General features: G+C 41.0%; 1 protein-coding gene across 6 annotated transcripts in view; it reads left to right on the top strand.

The window, feature by feature from the left end:
- The window catches only part of LOC132387457 (1-phosphatidylinositol 4,5-bisphosphate phosphodiesterase beta-4-like), a 536,307-nt gene that overhangs the window by 318,846 nt on the left and 195,964 nt on the right, over positions 1–21,497 (top strand). For all 6 annotated transcript variants that reach the window (XM_059959817.1, XM_059959814.1, XM_059959818.1 and 3 more), the window contains 5 exons: positions 6,568–6,648; positions 7,828–7,887; positions 9,348–9,491; positions 15,378–15,457; positions 18,004–18,057. In XM_059959817.1, coding sequence (XP_059815800.1) covers positions 6,568–6,648; positions 7,828–7,887; positions 9,348–9,491; positions 15,378–15,457; positions 18,004–18,057 — 419 coding nt within the window. The remainder of the gene's footprint in view (positions 1–6,567; positions 6,649–7,827; positions 7,888–9,347; positions 9,492–15,377; positions 15,458–18,003; positions 18,058–21,497) is intronic.

Genomic DNA, 21,497 nt, shown 5'->3' with positions numbered 1-21,497 from the left:
AGTCAATCAGTTGTCAGTCTGTTCCAGTCCTAGGTTTAACTGACATATCTTTTGCATCTCTTTATCTAGCTTGGATTATTCATGCTTATGGGAATTGCAGATTGGAATAGAATCTTTCAGTGTAACCTGTGATGGAATTCTGCTTAGATTCCCCCCTCTCCTAGTGTTTTAATTCTCTGAAAGCAAAATTTTCTGCAAGGCCTCTTTTCCATCTTTAGGTTATAACGATAAATCAATAAATTAAGACTCGTAGCAATATTTCACATACCTCTGAGACACAACTATTTTCGGAAATTTGACAAACTTGCAACATTATTTGCATTTTATACGGATTGATGAATCTGCTACTTACTTTGATTATGTCTATTTTTGCCTCAACATGAAGTATTGAAGAGCAACAAGAGGAGATTAGAAAATTATATTGATATTTCAGGAAGAAACTGAATTAATAAGATAGAATAGCATAATTAATATTGAAGGCTTTTGTTTCCACCATAAGTGTACATAGTTGTGTACTGACAATGTTTATGTTAATGAAGTTTGAGGAATTCATGCATTGGTTGTCTGAACAGATGCTAGATGGTAGTGTTCTCTGAACAAAAAATGGATATTGGATTGTACAGTATACTGCCTTCTTGCATATTTTAAGCAAAATTGAGTTTAGTCAGAGATAAGTTGAGTTTATAATGCATGTCGTGTAAAGAAGACTAACCTATGTTTTAACAGATGTTTTTCTGTATTTCAAAATAGCATGGAATAAAATTACATCAATATCATGCAGAAAGGCGTTTCATATACATTTTAACTGCAACAAAGTCAGACAACTGCAAAACAATCAGTTAGTTAGACATAGAGATTCTGATAACTTTTAAGCTATATTTTAAGACATTCATGAGCAGATCTTATTTCTCCTGAATAATGTACAAAGCTTAATACACTAGAGACTGAATAGTTTTCAATTTAAAACTTTATTCTTGGCCAAGTATTGAAGGATATTTTTAATTAAAGGTAGCCTTGGCTTTCAACATTTCCTCTTGGTTTCAATTGGAATATTTATTTTTCTTGGAATATTGCCATTTTCCAGCCTTATTAAAATTCAGCCATTTTGTTGCTGTTCGTCATAGGAAAATAGCAAATACTAAATTGATTGGATGGTGATGGCAGTGGTGATTCATGGTTACCTGCTTTTCAAAAGCAGTGCTATTGATTAAACCTTAATAGACTAAAGTACTGCAACATTACAGAAATTAATTTAAAAATGCTCCTATTTATTGATTGTAGCAGTGAAGGTTCTGGAATTTTTGGTCTGGAATTTGCAACTTCAGACTAATTGAAACGTGGGCTAACAACAGCAGATGATTTGTATTGATTTATGTCTGGCATTCATGATGAAGTAACTATGAAAATGCTGGTTGGTGGCCCATTGTAATTTCGGTTTATTTTTGTACATCTTGTCAATGTATGTGAACCTTGGCCAATTTTGCTCTCTAAGATAAATGCTGTATAGATTTCTCTCCTTTAGAATTTGACATGTTTTGGTGGGACTGTCATGAATAAAAGCATTGGTTACACTGTACCTTTCCATTATCCCATTTAGTGTAGACATTTGTTATTTCCAGATCTTACTTTGCTTTAGTTATCTATTGTTGCAGGGACATTGGCACTAGAAATTATCCTTTCTCACTGTTTCCCTTTCAGCTCGTTACCCCTTTGATGGCTTTTTTTGTTAGCTGTGTTAGGAATTAGTTTTGTTGAATGTAATGTAGAGAGATTTTCTAATTATAAAAGGAAGCACACATACAGTATGTGCTTCATTTGGGCACAAGGAAAATTAAATGATACTCAAATTTTAGTGTTATTATGCTGGTTAAAGTTCAAAGCAAATTTATTATCCAAGTACATATATGTTACCACATACAACCCTGAGATTAATTTTCTTGCAGGCATACTCAATAGATCTATGGAATAATAACCATAACAGAATCAATGAAAGACTGCAACAACTTGGGAGTTCCACCAGTGTCCAAGGGACAACAAACTGTGCAAATACGAAAAGGAGTAAATAATAATAATAAATAAATAGTAAGAACATGAGATGAAGAGTCCTTGAAAGTGAGATCATAAGTTGGGGGACCACTTCAGTGATGGGGCAAGTGAAGTTATCCCCTTTGGTTCAAAAGCCTCATGCTGAGAAGTAATAACTGTTCCTGAACCCGGCGGTGTGAGTACTGAGGCTTCTGTACCTTCCTCCTGATGGCAGCAGCGAGAGGACAGTATGTCCTAGGTGATGACAGATGAAGAAAAGCCTGACTTTAGCTGACTACTGGTTAAGGGGCAAGATTTAGGAAATATCTGGGAGTTGCCAAGCAGAGCATTGTGTTGCCTTTAATCAGCCGAGAGAAAACAGTTAATCCTGAAGTGTCTCTCTAAACATGTCGCACTGACTTCAGATTATTTGAAAAGCAAAAGTCTGGATTTCTGAAATATTTGTAAAAGCTTCCTTATACGTTCACCTTTTTATCTCCAAATATGCCAATGGAAAAATGATGGTTGTGGATAACTAATAATGTATGCTTGTCGACTTAACTAAAACAATTCTGCACATGAAAATTGTTTAATCCTTCCAGAGTGGTTGCAGCCCTATGATAAGGAAAGAAATGGAAAATATTGCAAGCTATAATTTGTTCTATGCAGTCAGTCCCCAATTTACATCAGGGTTCCATTCTTGAGGACCGTCCATAACCTGAACTTTTCATATAAAGGAAAGGTACAGCAACACTATGTAGGAGATGAGCACAGAAAGAGCTGTGATAGGAGAGCAAGCAGGTGCAGGAAGAGCAGCTACAAGGCAGACTCACTGACAGCAATCAAGTCTGCTTGCTGGTCTCAGCTCTGCTTGGGTTATCTTCATCCTGAGTGTTGTGGCTCACTGCAGGGGTTGGGGCTGGGAAGGGGGTCATGTGGAGCTGCCCCGTTCCTGTCCAGCAGGAGATTCCCACAGTCCCACGGCAGCCAGCAAATCCACCCCCATCTGCACCATAATTCTCCCAAATGCTCGTTCCTACGAAGGTTCATAATTTGGGTGTTCGTAACTGAAACAGAACCTATACTGTCAGGCGGGCTGCAGCTACAATTCACGTTCCAAGCCTACACTAATAAGGCACACCTACTTTCTTCCTACTACGCTGATGACTGCATTGGTGCTGCTTCATGCACCCATGCTGACCTCGTCAATTTAATCAACTTTGCCTTCAATTTCCACACTGCCCTTAAATTTACTAGGTCCATCTCTGACACTTCTCTCTTTTCTTGATCTCCCTGTCTTCATCCCTGGGGACATAATCTACCAATATCTTTTTACAGATCCATCGACTCTCACAGCTATCTTGACTATATGTTTTCTCAACCTGCCACTTGTAAAGATGCTGCTCTTTCCTCTCAGTTCTCCTTTCTCCAATGCCTCTCTACCATTCTAGAACATCTGAGATGTCCCCTTTCATCAAAGCCTGGGATTTCCCTCTTGTGGATGTGCTATGTTGTTGCTGGAATGTGTGGTGGCACTTGTGGGCTGCCCCAGCACATCGCTCGGTTGTGTTGGCTGCTAATGCAAATGGCACATTTCACTGTATGTTTTATGTATATGTGATAAATAAATGAATCTGAATCTGTATCTCCTTCATTTCCCACACATCTGTCCTCACCCCATCCTCCCACTGTCATAAGATGGATAGGGCTCCCCTTGTCCTTACCTACCACCCTGTATTCAGTACATGATTCCCTGAAACTTCAGTAGCTTTCAACAGGATCCTATCACCAAACACATCTTACCCACACCCCAACACCCCTGCTTTCGGCAAAGATCGTTCTCTACACGACTCCCTTGTTTACTCATCCCCCCCCCCCCCCCACCATCGATCCCCTTCTGGCACTTGTCCTTGCAATCGTGACAAGTGCTAGACCTGTCCCTATACCTCTTCTCTCACCGCCTTTCAGGGCCTCAATCAGTCCTTCCACATAAGGCGACTCTTCACCTATGAGTCTATTGGGATCATCTGTTCTATCTGGTACTCACAACGCAACCTCCTCCACAGTGGTGAGACCTAATGCAGATTAGGGAAACCACTTTGTCGAGCACCGACCTCTATCTGCTGCAAAAGGCAGGATCTCTCAGTGGTTACCCATTTCAATCTGATTCCCATTCTCATTTTGCTATGTCTGTCTGTGGACTCTTCTACTGTACAATGAAGCCAAAGTCAGTTTGGTGGAGCAGCATCCCCTATTCCATCTGGGTAGCCTCCAACTTCTGGAAATACACCTCCCCCCTTCTCTCTTTTTCTATTCCTCATTCTGGTTACCCCTTCTCCTCACCTACCGGTCTCCTCCTCCTGGTTTCCCTTCTCCTTTCCTCCATGGTTCACTGTCATCTGCGATTAGATTCCTTCTTTAGCCTTTTCTCTCTCCTACTTATAAGCCCACAGCTTCTTAGTTCATGCCCCCTCCTCAACACACCTACCCAACTTCAACCTCACCTGACTTCAGCTATCACCTGCCAGCTTGTACTCCTTCCCTTCCGCCCACTTGTCTTTTATTCTGGCTTCTGTCTCCTTCCTTCCTTTCCAGTCCTGATGAAGGGTCTCAGCCCAACACATTGAATGTTTATTTCTCTATGTAGCCACTGCCTGACTTGCTGAGTTTATTAAGCATTTTGTGTGCAATGCTCCAGATTTCCAGTATCTGCCGAACCTCAATGTGTTTAAGAATCTGAAAATATTGTCGTCTCCCTATCAGGCAGACTGCTGAGCAGCATTCATTGGTTCCAGATGCAGTTTCCTCATGTTCACGCAGTAGGAACTTAATAAAACAAGGTTTCTTTATGAAGAAAACTATTCAACTCTGAATCCTCCGTGCTTCCATCTGTACTTGGTTTGTCGAGGTCAACTGGGATACCAAGAAGGGAGTCGTAACCCCATTCACAGATACTTCCCTGAAGTGTGCATCCAATTAACTGTAATGGCTGTAGTCTTGTAACCTATCAACACTTACAAAACAGTGCATAATCAATTATAACCACTTGGATGTAGTAGTAGAAGACAGCTGGAAGCAAAGGGAAGGTGTGCAATTTAAATATGTGGTTTTTAAAAATCCTATGTATTTCTTGATTGCATTATGTTACAAGCATTCACTGCTTTGCACTTAGGAGGAAAGCTCATGTTCCCCTTAGATTATCTTGTGGAGATATTTAATTTCCGAACTGTTGAAAAGATGGTAAAAGATGGAACTTTTGCCATTGTTATAGCTTTCTGATTTATATGCATATGGTACTAATTTATTTAAATGTAGAAATGTAAATATTTGACTTTAGGTTTGATTTAGACCATAAGACCTAGGAGCAGACTTAAGACCTTTAGCCCATCAAGTCTGCTCTGCCATTCCATCACAGCTAATTTATTATCCCTCTCCACCTCATTCTCCTGCTTTCTTCCCGTCACCTTTGATGTCCTGATTAATTAAGAGCCTATCAACATCCAGTTTAAGTATTCTCAGTGATTTGGTGTCCGCAGCCACCTGTTTCAATGAATTCCACAGATGTATTACCCTTCGGCTAAAGCAATTCCTCCTCATCTGTGCTCTTATAGATGTCCCCCTATTCTGAGGATGTGCACTGAGGGTCTAGACTCCCCCACCACAGGAAATATCCTCCCGATATCTACTCTATCCAGACCTTTCAATATTCACTAGCTTTCAATGAGATCAACCCCTCATTCTTCTAAACTTCAGCAAGTACAGGTCCAGAGCCATCAAACTCTCCTCATTTTAATTCCCGGAATTATTTTTATAAGCTTCCTTTGGACCTTCTCCAGTGCCAGCACATCTGTTAGATAGGGGCCCAAAACTGCTCACAATACCAAGTACGGTCTGAACACTGCCTTATAAAACCTCAGTATTCCATCCTAGCTCATCCCCTTGGAATGAATGCTAACCTTGCTTTTACCCGCCTTACCACCAACTCAATGTGCAAGTTAACCTTTAACAAGTCCTGCACGAGTCCCTTTGCACCACTAATTTTTGGATTTTCTCCCTGTTTAGAAAATAATCTTTGCCTTTATTCCTTCTACCAAAGTGTATGACCATACACTTCCCTGCACTATATTCCCTCTGCTGCTTCTTTGCACATTTTCCCAATCTGCTTAAGTTCTCCTGCAGACTTCCCTGCTTTCTGAACACTACTTGCCTGTCCACCTATCTTCGTATCATCCGCAAACTTGGCCACAAAACCATCAATACTGTCATCCAAGTCATCGTATATCCCAGCACCACTAGTCACCGGCAGCCAACCAGGAAAGCCCCTTAAAATCCCACTCTGCCTCCTGCCAGTCAGCCATGCTATTTTGGGGGCATTTGATAGCCAGTTTCAATTAAGCCATTTGTACTTGCTTGCTTCCCCTCCACTGTTATTAGTCAATCCTGACAGTTGCTCTGGATACATGGCCATCTGTGCTTTTCAGTAAACATTTTTGTTAGGAGTTGTAGTTACTGATTTATTGTTGAGGACTGTTTTTCCAACAGGAGCCATCCTTGTTGGAACCTAACTGTCTTGTTAAAGTGGATGAATTTGGATTCTTTCTTACCTGGAAAAGTGAAGGAAAGGTAATTTATTTCATATTTTAACACGGTGCCTACAATATATGTTACTCAATTAACTAGTTTTAGATTTAATATTATTTTGATTATTGTGGTTTCATTGGTAAAATAAGTAATGATAACGTTGAGAGTAAAATACCTAAATGCCCCACAGATCGATTTTAGTGCCACGTTTTTCCAAATTATTTTTTTTAAAGGGGATTGACAAATGTCCTTTACAGTATCTTTAATTGGGAGATCTAAAAAGTTCATCAAGAAACCTATTGGTAAGAGGACTTTGCTGGAGCAACACTTCTGCTTGTAATCCTCTGCTTTAGATAGTTTATCTGTTTACCACTTGCTCTGATAAATTACTCTGTACTGTAGTAGCCATGGAGAAGGACAGAGAGTTAACTATTCAGATTCCAATGTAAGATCACCAACCTGAAATTTAAATTCCTCATTCCACCGATGCTACTTAAAGGGTGTTTCCAACATTTTCTGTTTATATTTAAGGCATTTTTGTCCATCAAATCACCAATAAGAGTTATGTGATTTCTTTGACTCTGTCCTTCTGGCTATTACATAAATTGACCTAGTATTCGTAACTCGCCAACCTTACCCTTTCTGCTCTATTGGAATTTATCTCTTTTTTTCTTTAGCTATTGTTTCTCATCCTTGGATTCATCTTAATAAATTTACACATTGGTGTCTCTGGCTTCAAAACCCTACTGTAAATGGGCACCTAAATCAACACACATGGCTTTATCTCTGGCCCAACTAGTGTTACAAAACAAATTATAACATTTTCATTCTTTATTCTGCCTCCATCGTTTTGGAATATGGGGATGTGTCTTTTCAGATTTGGTATTTATTGCACCTTTTTACAATGGTGGACCCGAAACTGCATGGGTTTTAGTTCTGGTCTAGATGGAACGATTACATCTTGACTTCAGTTTTACCAGTGAAAGAGCACCTTGTTAGTGTAGAACCAGTGTGGTTCTGACCCCTCTCCAGCCATTTTTTCCTCAAGGGGAAGCAGAGGACAAATAATCTTAAGTGGACATTTTGCACTTAAATGGTGTTAGTTGTATCATTTGAGCCAAAAATGTTTTTGATCATTTTCACTGATAAGTAATTAAATTATGCATGGTGCACGACGGAAATCTTTGTACTGAAAATTTGGTGCATATTTTTGATGTTAAGGAAGGACAAGTACTGGAATGTTCAATGGTAAACAGTATTCGATATGGGACTAATCGTAAGGTAAGAATTTTTTTGTGCATACTTCCTCTTAAAAACTTAAACTAGTTAGGTGATTAAATGGGTAAAAAAAAATTTAAATTAGGAGAACTCAGTCTCAAGCATCTTGGCAGGGTAAATGTGAGGTTTTGTAGCTCATTTTTTCAGCAAAAGTTGTGCTTCTCAAATCTCCTTTCTACAATATTTCTGACTGCTTTGAATCTGTGTCATACTGATCCTGAAAGTGTCTCCTTTCTTTCTGACATCATTATATGGTCTATCCAGAACAGCTGTCTTTCTACGAGTCATGTTCTTTCTCAATGTCGTTTAATCGACTTTTGACCCAGCATCCTGTAGAGATACCAAACTCCTTCTGTCCATCTAATCTTCTAATCTTTCGTAGCAGTCCTTTTGAAATATCCTTTTACTTGGCCTGTCCCATTTCCCTTCTGCCTCGATTTAAACCACCTCAGTGGCCATTGCTGCTTAAAGTATATCAAAAGGATAAAAATCATCGTCTCAATGCAATTTCTTAATGCCCGTTGGATTTTTTTTACATTTTAGAGATACTACACAGATGTAACTTTAGCAGTGAAGTGAAGAAGCATTTGCATTATAACTGTTTTCAAAAGATTACATATCTCTTCAGTCACATACATAACAGCTTAATATGTGAAAAAATCATGTCAGTCATTTGTTTTATGGGTTGGTACAAGGATATTGCAACAAGGTAAAAGGTGAGATAATACACAATGTAAAATATTCAGGAGAATTAAAAGCACGTGTGTTACTATATTGTGCACTTATGAATATAATAAAGAATGAATTTCTATTCCAAAATAAGCTGCTTACATCTCTGCCTCTTGCATCTACTCACATGTTTATCACCTCTCCTGGGTCCCCTCCTCTTTCTGTTTCTCCTATGGTCCACTTTTCTCTCCTATCAGATTCCTTCCTCTCCAGCTTTTTATCTTTCCTATCCACCTGGCTTCACCTATCACCTTCTAGCTATTCTCCTTCCCCTCCACTCCTCCTTATACGGCGTTTTCCCCCTTCCTTCCCAGTCCTGAAGAAGGGTCTCGGCTCAAAACATTGACTGTTGATTCATTTCCATAGATGCTGCCTGACCTGCTGAGTTCCTCTGCATTTTGTGTGTGTTGCTTGGATTTCCAGCATCTGCAGACGTTCTTGTGTTTTGTGATTTGCCACAGTAACCTTTTCAGGTAACCACACAGAATGTTTGAAAGAACAAAAGCTGTTTTGTGTTGAGCAACCAGAAAGACACAAGAGGAACCGAAGTGGTTAAGGCAGAGGTTAAGAAAAGAACTGCCTGTCAGCCTACAGCATTTAAGGATGATTTAAACCCTTTCATCTACAGCATAATTACAGCTAATTGAGCTAAAATTATTTTCTGAATGTTCAACTGTCTTCTCACGGCCCAAAATAATCCAATAAACAAATGTTTTTTTTTCATCTTGTGTAAGGACCCCAAATTACTTTCTGCACTTGAAGCAATTGGAAAAGCAGAGAATGAAGTGGACGGAAGGACTTTTTGTATCTGCTGCGATGCAGATCTGGTAAACATCAGCTTTACATATCTGGTGGCTGACAGTGCCGAAACTGCCAAGGTACACATAATTAACACTTTCTTTAAATAAATCGGAAGTATTGAGAATTATATTCTCACAGTGAACATGTTGCTATTTTCCAATCAAATGACACTAATGCTCCCTATCTTAGGGACATGTGAGATTTTATTTAATAAATATATGAATGGGGTCCGATTTTTAAATTTTCTCTGATTTCTAACCTTCACCAGCATACTGCAAATAATTTGTTCAGCCATTGAATGTGACACCTTTTAGCGTATGTATTTTCCAGCTGTCTTGTGGGATAACCTGTTTGCTGGTCACATTAGTGTGCATTTGCTGTTTTCCTCCTTCCAAGTTCTTTGTCAGACTAGCTTGCTTTGAAACACTAGTGGGGAAATCGCTGAAGGATTGTGAAAGGATTATTTCCATCATAATTAAACTTGCTGTTCTTATATCTACAAGGAGCAAAGTAGCATCCAGAAAATTCATCGCTGTCAGGGACACAAGCTTCTTGTACATTGGTTTCAGATGCTATTGATGTTTTACAAGGAGCTGCTAAACAAAAATCGGTGCCATTTCGCAAATCCCCACAGCAGACTGACCTGACTTTTATTTTAAAAAGACCAAAACAAAACTGCATGTTCTTGATGGTGTAACCAGAAACACAGGTTGATCAGGGATTAGAAGAATCAGTCATTTGAGGTAAACTTGCTTGATTTCATTGAACTTGGATGGCCTTAGGGACAAGTAGCTCCCAGCCATCATAAGATTAATGTCATGGAACTGAAGATAGCAAATGCTACCTTTAACGGCAACCTCGGCATTTTGAAATGAAAAACAATTATCCGCACTGGGTCAAAAACAAAAGCCTTTACATTTAGAGAGGTGAATAGATGGCAGTGTACACAAAATTATAGCAAACTGTCAGGCCATTGAATTTAAGACTGTCTTCAATTCTTTTGGAGAACTTCCCTCCACAGTATTCAACCTCACGGACACCACTCTTTGCCTCCATCCTCAGATCATGAGCTCTGATGGTCCCGTTGGTTCAAGCTGTTTTCTTCCTCTCAGAAAACTCATTTCTTCCTGTACCATCTACACCATGTCCCTTTCGATCTACGATCATAATTTCTTTTAATCGGAATCAGTAAAGATGACCTTTACAGTGGTAATTTCCTTATGTACTTTTTTCCTCAGTTTCTTACACGAATGGTGACCTTTCAACACATTGAGCCCTCCTGCTGGCTCAGAAAAATGCCAAAAGTCCCATTCCCTGACCCTACAATCTGTATTTTTACTCTTTCATTCCAATTGTCCTGTAATACACTTACAGTAGGGGTAATGACAGTAGCCAATTAACCTTATGAACCTGTCTTCATAACATGGAAGGAGGGCCATGTGGAAGCACATGTGGTTAACTCCAGATGGATAGCGGCCAAGGTCAGGATCGATCCTGGGTCACTGGAGCTGCCTGTATTTTCATGGGACATAGAAGGATGCCATTTGGCCGATCAAGTCTATTCTAGCTCTCAGAGTAGTCCTATAAATTCCATTTCCTCACTTAATTTACCTATTCTTTATCGTATACCTATCAATTTCTTTTTCACTCCCATCAGCTTAGTTCTCCTGCCACCAGTACATCTTTGGTACATACTCCATTGGCCTGGGCATCACCCTGATCCTCAGGACTGTCTGCGTGAGTTCTTGCATGCTCCCCCTTTTATCCTGTGAGTTTCAGCTGTTGTTCTAGTTTCACAGAATATGTCCCGTACTTGAGAGGTTGCATTTCAGGTGGGAAGGGGGTAAAGTTCAAAGATAGACGGGACAGGTTTCTTCGAGACGAAGAATGGTGGTTGCCTGAAGTGTGCCACCAGGGGTGGTGGTGGAGACAGATATGATGGGGATACTCAAAAGGCTCTGAGATAGGCACATGAATATGCAGAGAATGGAAGGACATGAACAGTCTTCAAGCAGAAGTGATTAGGTGTCATTAGCTAAATTAGTTTGGTAAAACATAGTGGTCCAACGGCCCTGCTAATGAGTGTGCTATGAAACCGGAACACCATAGAAACATGGAAAACCTACAGCACAACCTACAGCCCTTTGGCCCACAATCCTGTACCAAACATATACTTACTTCAGAAATTACCTAAATAGCCCTCTATTTTTCTAAGTTCCATGTACCTATCCAGGAGTCTGTTGAAAGGTCCTTTTGTATCCACCTCCACCACCGTCGCCAGCAGCCCATTCCACACACTCACCACTCTCTGCGTAAAAAAAAAGAGCTTACCTCCAACGTCTCCTCTGTACCTACTTCCAGGCACCTTATAACTGCGCCCTCTTGTGTTCAGCCCTGGGAAAAAGCCTCTGACTATCCACACGATCAATGCCTCTCATCATCTTATACACCTCTATCAGGTCACCTCTCATCCTCCGTCGCTCCAAAGAGAAAAGGCCGAGTACACTCAACATATTCTCATAAGGCATGCACCCCAATCCAGGCAACATCCTTGTAAATCTCCTCTGCACCCTTTCTATAGTTTCCACAACCTTCCTAAAGTGAGGTAAGCAGAACTGAGCACAGTACTCCAAGTGGGGTCTATATTGCTGTAACATCACCTCTCAGCTCTTAAACACAATCCCATGGTTGATGAAGGCCAGTGCATCGTACGTATTGTCAACCTGCACAGTAGCTTTGAGTGTCCTATGGACTCTGGACACAAGATCTCTCTGATCCTCCACGCTGCCAAGAGTCTTACCATTAATACTATATTCTGCCATCATATTTGATCTACCAAAATGAACCACCTCACACTTACCTGGGTTGAACTCCATCTGCCACTTCTCAGCCTAGTTTTGCATCCTATTGGTGTCCTGCTGTAACCTCTGACAACCCTCCACACGATCCACAACACCCCCAACCTTCGAATCATCAGCAAATTTATTAACCCATCCCTCCACTTCCTCATCCATTTATATACCAGTTGAAATTTCAAGCAGACAGTCCTGAGATCAGGGTGAAGCCTGGACCAATTATTTATATACATTTAATGACCACATTGTTCAGGCTGTACTTTTTATTGTGGTGTTGCCGTTATTCAAGAGGGGCTTCCTTCACTGAGGATTTTCTATAACATAACCTCTAACACATGATTGTTAAGCATAGTCTCCAAACATTTTGAGAACCAAATGAAGAGCATGTTTTAGGGTAATCATTGGCCTCCAATTGCTCTTACCTGCACTGCACTTCCTCCGTAACTTCAGCACTTTATTCTGCATTTCGTCACTGTTTTATCTTGGACTGCTCAATATGCTGTTGTAATAATTTGATCTGCATGAACAGTATGCAAGACAAGCTTTTACCTGTACCTCCGTACATGTGACAATCATACACCAATTCCAATTTTGCACTCATTTACTTCTGTTCAGTACAATTGCAAAATATTCATAGATGTCACTTAGGTGTAAGGGCATTGACAAGAGATTACCATAAATGTGAGAAATTAGCAGCATCTATGTTGTTTTTGCCAGGTTTCCCTTAATTGAATCAGAATTGGGTTTTATATCACCGGCATATGCCGTGAAATTTATTAACTTAGTGGCAGCAGTACAGTGCAATATATGATTTTGAAAAAAAATTACAGTTAGTGTGTTTTTATATATATATATAAAATAATTAAATTAAGAACAGCGCAACAACAGAAATTTTAAATATGAGGCAGTGTTCATGGATTCAGTGTTCTTCTAGAAATCAAGTGGCAGAGGAGAAGAAGATGTTCTTGAATTGCTGAGTTGCTGAGAGTGTGCCTTCAGGTTTCTGTACCTCTTCTCTGTTACAATGGGAACAGGGCATGTCCTGGGTGATGGTCTTTAATGATGGACGCCGCCTTTCTGAAGCACCGCTACTTGAAGATGTCTTGGATACTACGGAGGCTAGTACCCAAGATGGAGCTGACTTATTTTACAACTTTCTGTAGCTTCTTTTGATTCAGTGCAGTAGCCCCACCTCCTATAACAAACAGTGATGCAACCTGTCAGAATGCTCTCCACAGTACATCTGGAGAAGTTTTCAAGTGTCTTAGGTGAGAAACCAAATCTCAAATTTCTAATGAAATACAGCTGCACACACAACATGCAGCAGGCCAGGCAGCATCTGTAGGAAGGAGAACTGTCAAGATGGGTCTCTGCCGAAACATCAACTGTACTTCTTCCTATAGATGCTGCCTGCCCTGCTGCGTTCCACCAGCTTTTTGTGTGTGTTGCTTGAATTTCCAGCATCTGCAGATTTCCTCGTGTTTGTGAATGAAATACAGCTGCTGTCTTGCCTTCTTTATAGCTGTATTGATATGTTGGGATCAGGTTAGATCCTCAGAGATTCTGACACCCAGGAATTTGAAATTGCTCACTCTCTCACTTCCGATCCCTCTTTGAGGATTGGTTCGTGTTACCTCATCCCACCCTTTCTGGTCCACAATCTGCTCTTTGTTCTTACTGATGTTGAGTGCAAGATTGTTGCTGCAACACCACTCAACCAGCTGGTGTATCTCACTCCTGTACACCCTCTCATCCCCAGCTGAGATTCTGCCAACAATGATTGTATCATCAGCAAATTCAACCTATGCCTAGCCACACAGTATAGCGAGAGTAAAGCAATGGCCTAAGCACACATCTCTGAGGTACACCAGTGTTGATTGTCAGCGAGGAGGAGACATTAATACCAATATGAACAGATTATGATCGAGGATCCAATTGCAATGCGAGGTATAGAGGCCCAGCTTCCATAGCTTATTGATCAGGACTATAGGAATGATGATGTTAAACCCTGAGCTATAGTCAATGAACAGCATCCAGACAGGTGTTTATAATTGAGCTTTGTTCATGGTTGACCCTTCCTTGCAGGATCCCTCGATAAATGTCTTAGCTTCCGATATAGAACTCATCCTGCACTAATATAGAAATAGGCTGCTTGAATGATACTGGGAAGGGCGGCAGTCTGATAACTCCAGCAACTCATGTTCAGTCCTCACTGATAATGTGGTCACTGCAGAGTTTACATGTTTTCTTATGGCTGTCAGGATTTATCCTGGGTGTTCCTTTTCATTCCCACATCCCAAAAATGTGCATCAGAGCCTGGTGTGGAGGCTCTAATGCTCAAGATCGCCAGAGACCACAGACTCAGCCAACTCCAACATAGAGGCAGCACTTCACCCCCCCCCCCCCCCCCCATTGAGAACAACTTAAAGAGATGACATCCATCACTTAGGACCCTCACCATCTGGGACATGCCCTCTTCTTGTTAATATCATTGGAGAAAGGGTGGAGGAGCCTGAGGGCCTACATTCAGTGATTCAGAAGCAATTTCTTCCCCTCCATTATCAGATGTCTGAGCGGTTGATGAACCCACGAAAGTTACTTCGTCATTCCTTTGTTTTTGCACTATTTATTTGTTTGGTAATTGATAGCAATTCCATGTCTTTGCACTGTACTGCTGCCACAAATTCCTAATACATGTAAAAGTATATGCAAATAACATTGATCTTTGAAATCCTCTGGGTTCAAGTGGCCTCCTCGAAGGCCTAAAAGGAAAAGGAACCAGTAATAGAACAGTTACCTCTAGCTCCCCGCTCAATGTTCCATGCCACGCACTCCCCCCACCATGCATAGGTATACTTGTTTGAACAGCAGAGAAATCTGAGTAGTAACTGGGGGGGAAGAAAACTTCTTCAAAAAAACTCTAAAGCAGTCTTATTTCTGGAAGTCTGGTAAAAGGGTATTCCTATGCTGTGCATTATGTTTGCTGAATAGTAACTGGAATTGTACCATGATAAAGATCAGTCTTTGAACATGCTGGTTCAAAAAAAAAGGGAATTAAATATTGCTAAATGAATTTACTGAAAATTATTTTCCTTTCATATCTTTCAGCATTGGGTAGAAGGATTGAGATCCGTTGTCCACAACTTCAAAGCGAATAATGTCTGCCCTATGACATGTCTCACAAAACAGTTAAGCCATTTAAGTCATTTCCTGATGTAAAATAACAACCAATGTAATTGCTTTACACTGGGTTTACTGTATTCATCATGCACACTTATATTCTGCTTGGTAACAGTAATATAAACTGTTAATCCTATTTGTACAGGGTAAGATTACATAAAAAGAAACCAGCTGAACTGAGGAACTGATTTGAGACGTGTTACAAAATTAGTATCTCTAACGTTAAACCACAGCTGGTTGATGTTGCTTTGATTCCATCAAAACAGGCCACACAGGAATTTAACACAACAGCATTAATGTTTCTATTCAAGCAGTTGAAGACTCTTTCAAACATAAAACATAGAAAAGTTCAGCCCAGGAACAGACCGTTCAGCCCACATAGTTGTGTCAAAGCAACTAAAAAGCAAATTAAAAACACAAGCACTAATCCATCCTACCCACACCCTGTCCATATCCCTCCACCTTCCTTACATCCATGTGCCTATACAAACGTTTCTTAAAAGTCTCTAATATATTTGCTTCTACCACCACATCAGACAGCACATTCCGGGCACCCACCACTCTCTGTGTGTAAAAATAAAACACCAAAAAAAAACCTTACCCCTTACATTCCTCTTGAACCTACCCCCTCTCACCTTCAATGCAAGCCCTCTGGTATTAGATATTTCAATCCTGGGAAGCACATACTCCCTGTTCTCGCTGTCCAGGCTTCTCATAATTATGTAAGCCTTTAACAGATCCCCTATCAGCCTCTGTTGCTCCAGGGAAAACAACTCAAGTTTATCCAGCCTATTGTGATAGCACATGCCCTCCAAACAAAGCAGCATCCTGGTAAACCTCTTCTGCACCCTCTCCAAAGCCTCCATATCTTTCCTGTAGCAGGGCGAGCAGAACTGTACACGATACTCCAGATGTGGCTGAACCAGGGTTTTATAAAGTTGCGAAATAACCACCTGCCTTTGGAACTCAGTGCCTCGACTGATAAGGCAAGCATTCCGTAAGCCTTTTTAATCACCTTATTCACTTATGTGGTTAATTTCAAGGAGCTTTTTGCTTGGATTTCAAGATCTCTCTGCTCAGCACCTTGCTCTTAACGGTGTACTGTCTTCTTGCATTTGCCCTACCGAGGTGCAACACCTCACATTTATCTGGGTTAAAAGCCAGCTGCCATTTCTCAGCCCATATCTGCAACTGGTCTATATCATGCTATTTTCTTTGCCAGTTTTCTACACGATCCGCAACTCTACCGATCTCAATATCTCAAACTTATTGACCCACCCAACTACATTTTCATCCGTGTCATTTATATACATTACAGACAGCCGAAGTCCCAGCACAAATCCCTGTGGAACTCCACTAATTACAGACCTTCAGCTTGAATAAGTCTCTTCAACCACTCCCCTCTGTCTTCTATGCCAATTCTGAATTTGCCAATTTGCCACGGATCCCATGCATCCTAACATTCTGGATTAGCCTCTCATGAGGGACTTTGTTAAATGCCTTACTAAAATCCATGTAGACAACATCCACTGCCCTACCCTCATCAATCTCTCTCATCATCTTGTCAAAACCCTCAGCTGAGTTGCTTCGGCACGACCTGCCACGCACAAATCCATGCTGGCTCTCCCTAATTAGGATGAGGGTTTCCAAATGCTCATGTATCCTATCCTTAAGAATTTTCTCCGGCAGTCTCCCTACAACTGACATGAGAATCACTGATCTGTACTTCCCAGGATTTTCCCTAGTTCCGTTCTTAAATAGAGGTTCAACATTAGCCACTCACCAGCCCTCAGGACTTTGCAAGAGACTGCAGACTTGGCTAACTCCAACGTGTGGTTAGAGAGGACACAAAGATGCATTAAAATATACACGTTTCAAGTGATCCGACCCATCATACCTGTTACTTCGATTTTGGCCTTCAATACTTTTCCTGACACTTACCTTCTGGTCCGATCATTTCCTTAATGACTTAGGGCTCCAGTTCCCAGCCCCCTGCAAAACTACAAACATAGTTTATACTCTCCCTAGAAGCTTCAGCAAACCTCCCTGCCAGGATACTGGTTTCCCTCCAGTTCAGGTGTAGCCTGTCCCTCTTGTACAGATCACCTCTTCCCTGGAAGAGGTTCCAGTGATCGAAGAAATTGAAGCCCTGTCCTCTGCATCATCTCCGCAGCCACTCATTTCTACCTGCACTAGCTTGCAGCACAGGGAGAAATCCAGAGATTACAACTTTGGAGGTCCTTCTCCTCACCCTCTTTCCTAACTCTAAATAGTCACTGCGCAGGGACACTTCCCTTTTCTGCCTGTGTGATTGTTGCCAATTTGCACCACAACCTCTGGCTCTCCCCCTCCTCCTTGAGAATATCCTGCAGCTGCTGTGGATGGTCATGGTGCCACATACAGGACTTTGTAAGTGTTTATTACCGTGCACAATTTATTAGATGTTTACTTAAAGCCACATGAATGGCTGCATTAGCAACCCGGCTGCTTCAATCCTGCTTTCTCACTGATTTTTAATAAGTAATAACATGAATAATTTCTTTTTCTCTTTCAGCTGGATGAGGTTATCGTTTCTGACTAATATAAATGGAAAAATTCCAGTAAGGAGGTGAGAAGTGTTTAATAAATGTGTACTATTACTCTGTCACATAAACAATATTTGTGGTGTTTTGGAAGCAAGCACTGAAATGGTGCTGAACCAAGAAGACAAAGAAAAAGCAGATCAAGCGTGTGGGAAAATTGAGTATCTGTGTTAACATGGATAGACCACTGCACATGCCATTTGCGAATTTAATTTGTTTTAAACAATTGTTTTACTTCATCCCAAGTGACTTGAATTGTAGTTCAACTATTTATTGTTTGGAAAGACCTTGGAACGTGTCTGTGGCAAGAGTCTGCAAGCCTGTGGCAAATAATGATCTTTGACTTTGGAGAAAGAGTCATGGAAAGCTGAGAAGCCCTATTTTCTTAATTTGTCTAGGCTTCGGCGGGGGGTGGGTTTCAGCAGATAACCTGGAGGAACAAACAATCTGCTACCGAGACAATTGGTTTGAGGCATCAACAACTCTTTCCTCCTCCTTCGCTGCCGCTTGACCAAATTCTGCAGCATTTGGTTTGTTGCTGTAGATTCCAGCATCTGCATTCTCTTCTGTAACCTGGAGAAGCTCAGCAGAATCTCATCCACTGTTTTTACTGTCATGAATTGTATATTTTATCAGGGATACAAATTCTGTGTTCAGGTCTGATGCAAAATTAGGCAAAGCGTTGCACTTGTGGAGCACATTTCCCAGTCTCATGTTATCTTAAAGCGCACATTACAACAATATTATATTTTAGGTATCTCCTGACTGCAGTTAGCTAAGAAAAAATCTGAACCATTATCAAACTAAGAGCAATGTAATAATGACCAGGAGATTAATGTGTGTGATGCTGACTGAGGAAGGAATAACATGAAGGATATCAGCGTAGGATACCCATAGTGCTGTACCACAGTTAGGCATTTTTGCAGAAAACAGACAGACAGACATACTTTATTGATCCCGAGGGAAATTGGGTTTCATTACAGCTGCACCAACCAAGAATAGTGAAGAAATATAGCAATATAAAACCATAAATAATTAAATAATAATAAGTTAATCATGCCAAGTGGAAATAAGTCCAGGACCAGCCTATTGGCTTAGGGTGTCAGACACTCCGAGGGAGGAGTTGTAAAGTTTGATGGCCACAGGTAGGAATGACTTCCTGTGCTGCTCAGTGTTACATCTCGGTGGAATGCGTCTTTGACTGAGTGTACTCCTTTGCCTAACCGGTACATTATGGAGTGGATGGGAGTCATTGTCTAAGATGGCATGCAACTTGGACAGCATCCTCTTTTCAGAAACCACCGTCAGAGAGTCCAGTTCCACCCCCACAACATCACTGGCCTTACGAATGAGTTTGTTGATTCTGTTGGTGTCTGCTGCCCCAGCATACAACAGCAAACATGATAGCACTGGCCACCATAGCCTCGTAGAACATCCTCAGCATCATCTGGCAGATGTTAAAAGACCTCAGTCTCCTCAGGAACTAGAGACGGCTCTGACCTTTCTTGTAGACAGCCTCAGTGTTCTTTGACCAGTCCAGTTTATTGTCCATTCGTATCCCCAGGTATTTGTAATCCTCCACTATGTCCACACTGACCCCTTGGATGGAAACAGGGGTCACCGGTGCCTTAGCCCTCCTCGGGTCCACCACCAGCTCCTTAGTCTTTTTCTGTTAATCTGCAGATGAACATGGAACACTGGAAAAACTGAGTCTGTCGGGTAGGTTGACTTTTAGGTTCAAGACACAGCATCAGATACAGATCAAGGTGTTGTGTTCTTACTCTTTTGAATTATTCTTGGGGTATCACTGGAGCCGTAGAAATTAGGAACAAGAAGGGGAGGATCATCTAGTAGAATTGTATGGAAGACCCTCCCCAAAGTCAGCAACCACGTGAAGAGCAGGTTGTTCAGAAGTTAAACATATAGTTGGCTAAAAAAGGTTGTAATAGTGAGAGATTTTAATTTTCCTTGAATGGGCCATCCAAAATGTTTAGGGCCTGCACAGGGTGGAATTTGTAAAATATGCCCAGGAAAATTTACTGTGTCAATACAGTGCCTATAAAAAGTATTTCCATTCTGCCCCCCCCCCCCCCCAGAAGTTTTCATGTTTTATTGTTTTACAACACTGAATCACAGTGGATTTAATCTGGCTTTTTTTGACACTGATCTACAGAAGGTGGTTCTTTCATGTCAAAGTGAAAAGCAGATCTCAACAAAGTAATCTAAATTAATTACAAATATAAAACACAAATTAATTGATTGCAAAAGTATTCACCCCCTTCAAGTCAATTTTTAGCAGATGCACCTTTGGCAGCAATTACTGTGTGGGTAGGTCTCTATCAGGTTTGCACATCTGGACGCTGCAACTTTTCCCCATTCTTCTTTACAAAACTGCTCAAGCTTTGTCAGGTTGCCTGGAGATTGTGAGTGAACAATTCTTTTCAGGTCCAGCCACGAATTCTCAATTGGATTAGGGTCTAAACTCTGACTTGGCCACGCTAGCGCATTAATTTTGTTGTTTTTAAGGCATTCCTGTGTAGCTTTTGTTTTAAGCTTGGGGTAATTGTCTTGGAAAACATATCTTTTCCCAAGTCACAGTTCTCATGCAGACTGCATCAGTTTTCCTCCAGAATTCCCTGTATTTTGCTGCATTCATTTTACCCTCTACCTTCACAAACCTTCCAGGACCTGCTGCAGTGAAGCATCCCCACAGCATGATGTAGCCACCACCATGTTTCACAATAGGGATGGTGTGTTTTTGATGATGTGTGGTGTTTGGCTTATGCCAAACATAGTGTTTAGTCTGATGGCCAAAAAGCTCAATTTTGCTTTCATCAGACCATTGACCTTCTTCGCAGTTGACTTCAGAGTCTACCACATGCCTTCTGGCAAACTCGAGCTGAGATTTCATGTGAGTTTTGTTTTCAACAGTGGCTTTTCCTTTGTCTCTCTCCCGTAAAGCTGCAACTGGTGAAGCGCCCGGGCAACAGTTGTTGTGTGCACTGTCTCTCCCATCTCAGCCACTGAAGCTTCTAACTCCTCCAGAGTTGTCATCGGTTTCTTGGTGGCCTCCCTCTCTAGTCCCCTTCTTGCACGGTCTCTCAGTTTTTGAGTTAGGCTTGCTTTGGGCAGACTTACAGCTGTGCCGTATTTTTTCCATTTCTTGATGATTGACTTAACTGTACTCCAAGGGATATTCAGTGACTTGGAAATTTCCTTGTTTCAATCTCCTGACTTGTGCTTTTCAATAACGTTTTGGTGGGGTTGCTTGAGGTGTTCTTTTGTCTTCATGGTGTTAGTTCTTAACAGGATACTAACTCACCAACAGATGGACCTTCCAGATACAGGTGTATTTTTACTACAATCAATTGAAACACTTCGACTGCACACAGATCTCCAAAGACAGATTTCCGTTTAACTAATTATGTGACTTCTAAAACCAGTTGGCTGCACCAGTGATGATTTG

This window comes from Hypanus sabinus, unplaced genomic scaffold (genome assembly GCF_030144855.1).
Source record: "Hypanus sabinus isolate sHypSab1 unplaced genomic scaffold, sHypSab1.hap1 scaffold_188, whole genome shotgun sequence".
NCBI lineage: Eukaryota > Metazoa > Chordata > Chondrichthyes > Myliobatiformes > Dasyatidae > Hypanus > Hypanus sabinus.
This window is presented reverse-complemented; position numbering and strand designations above follow the sequence as displayed.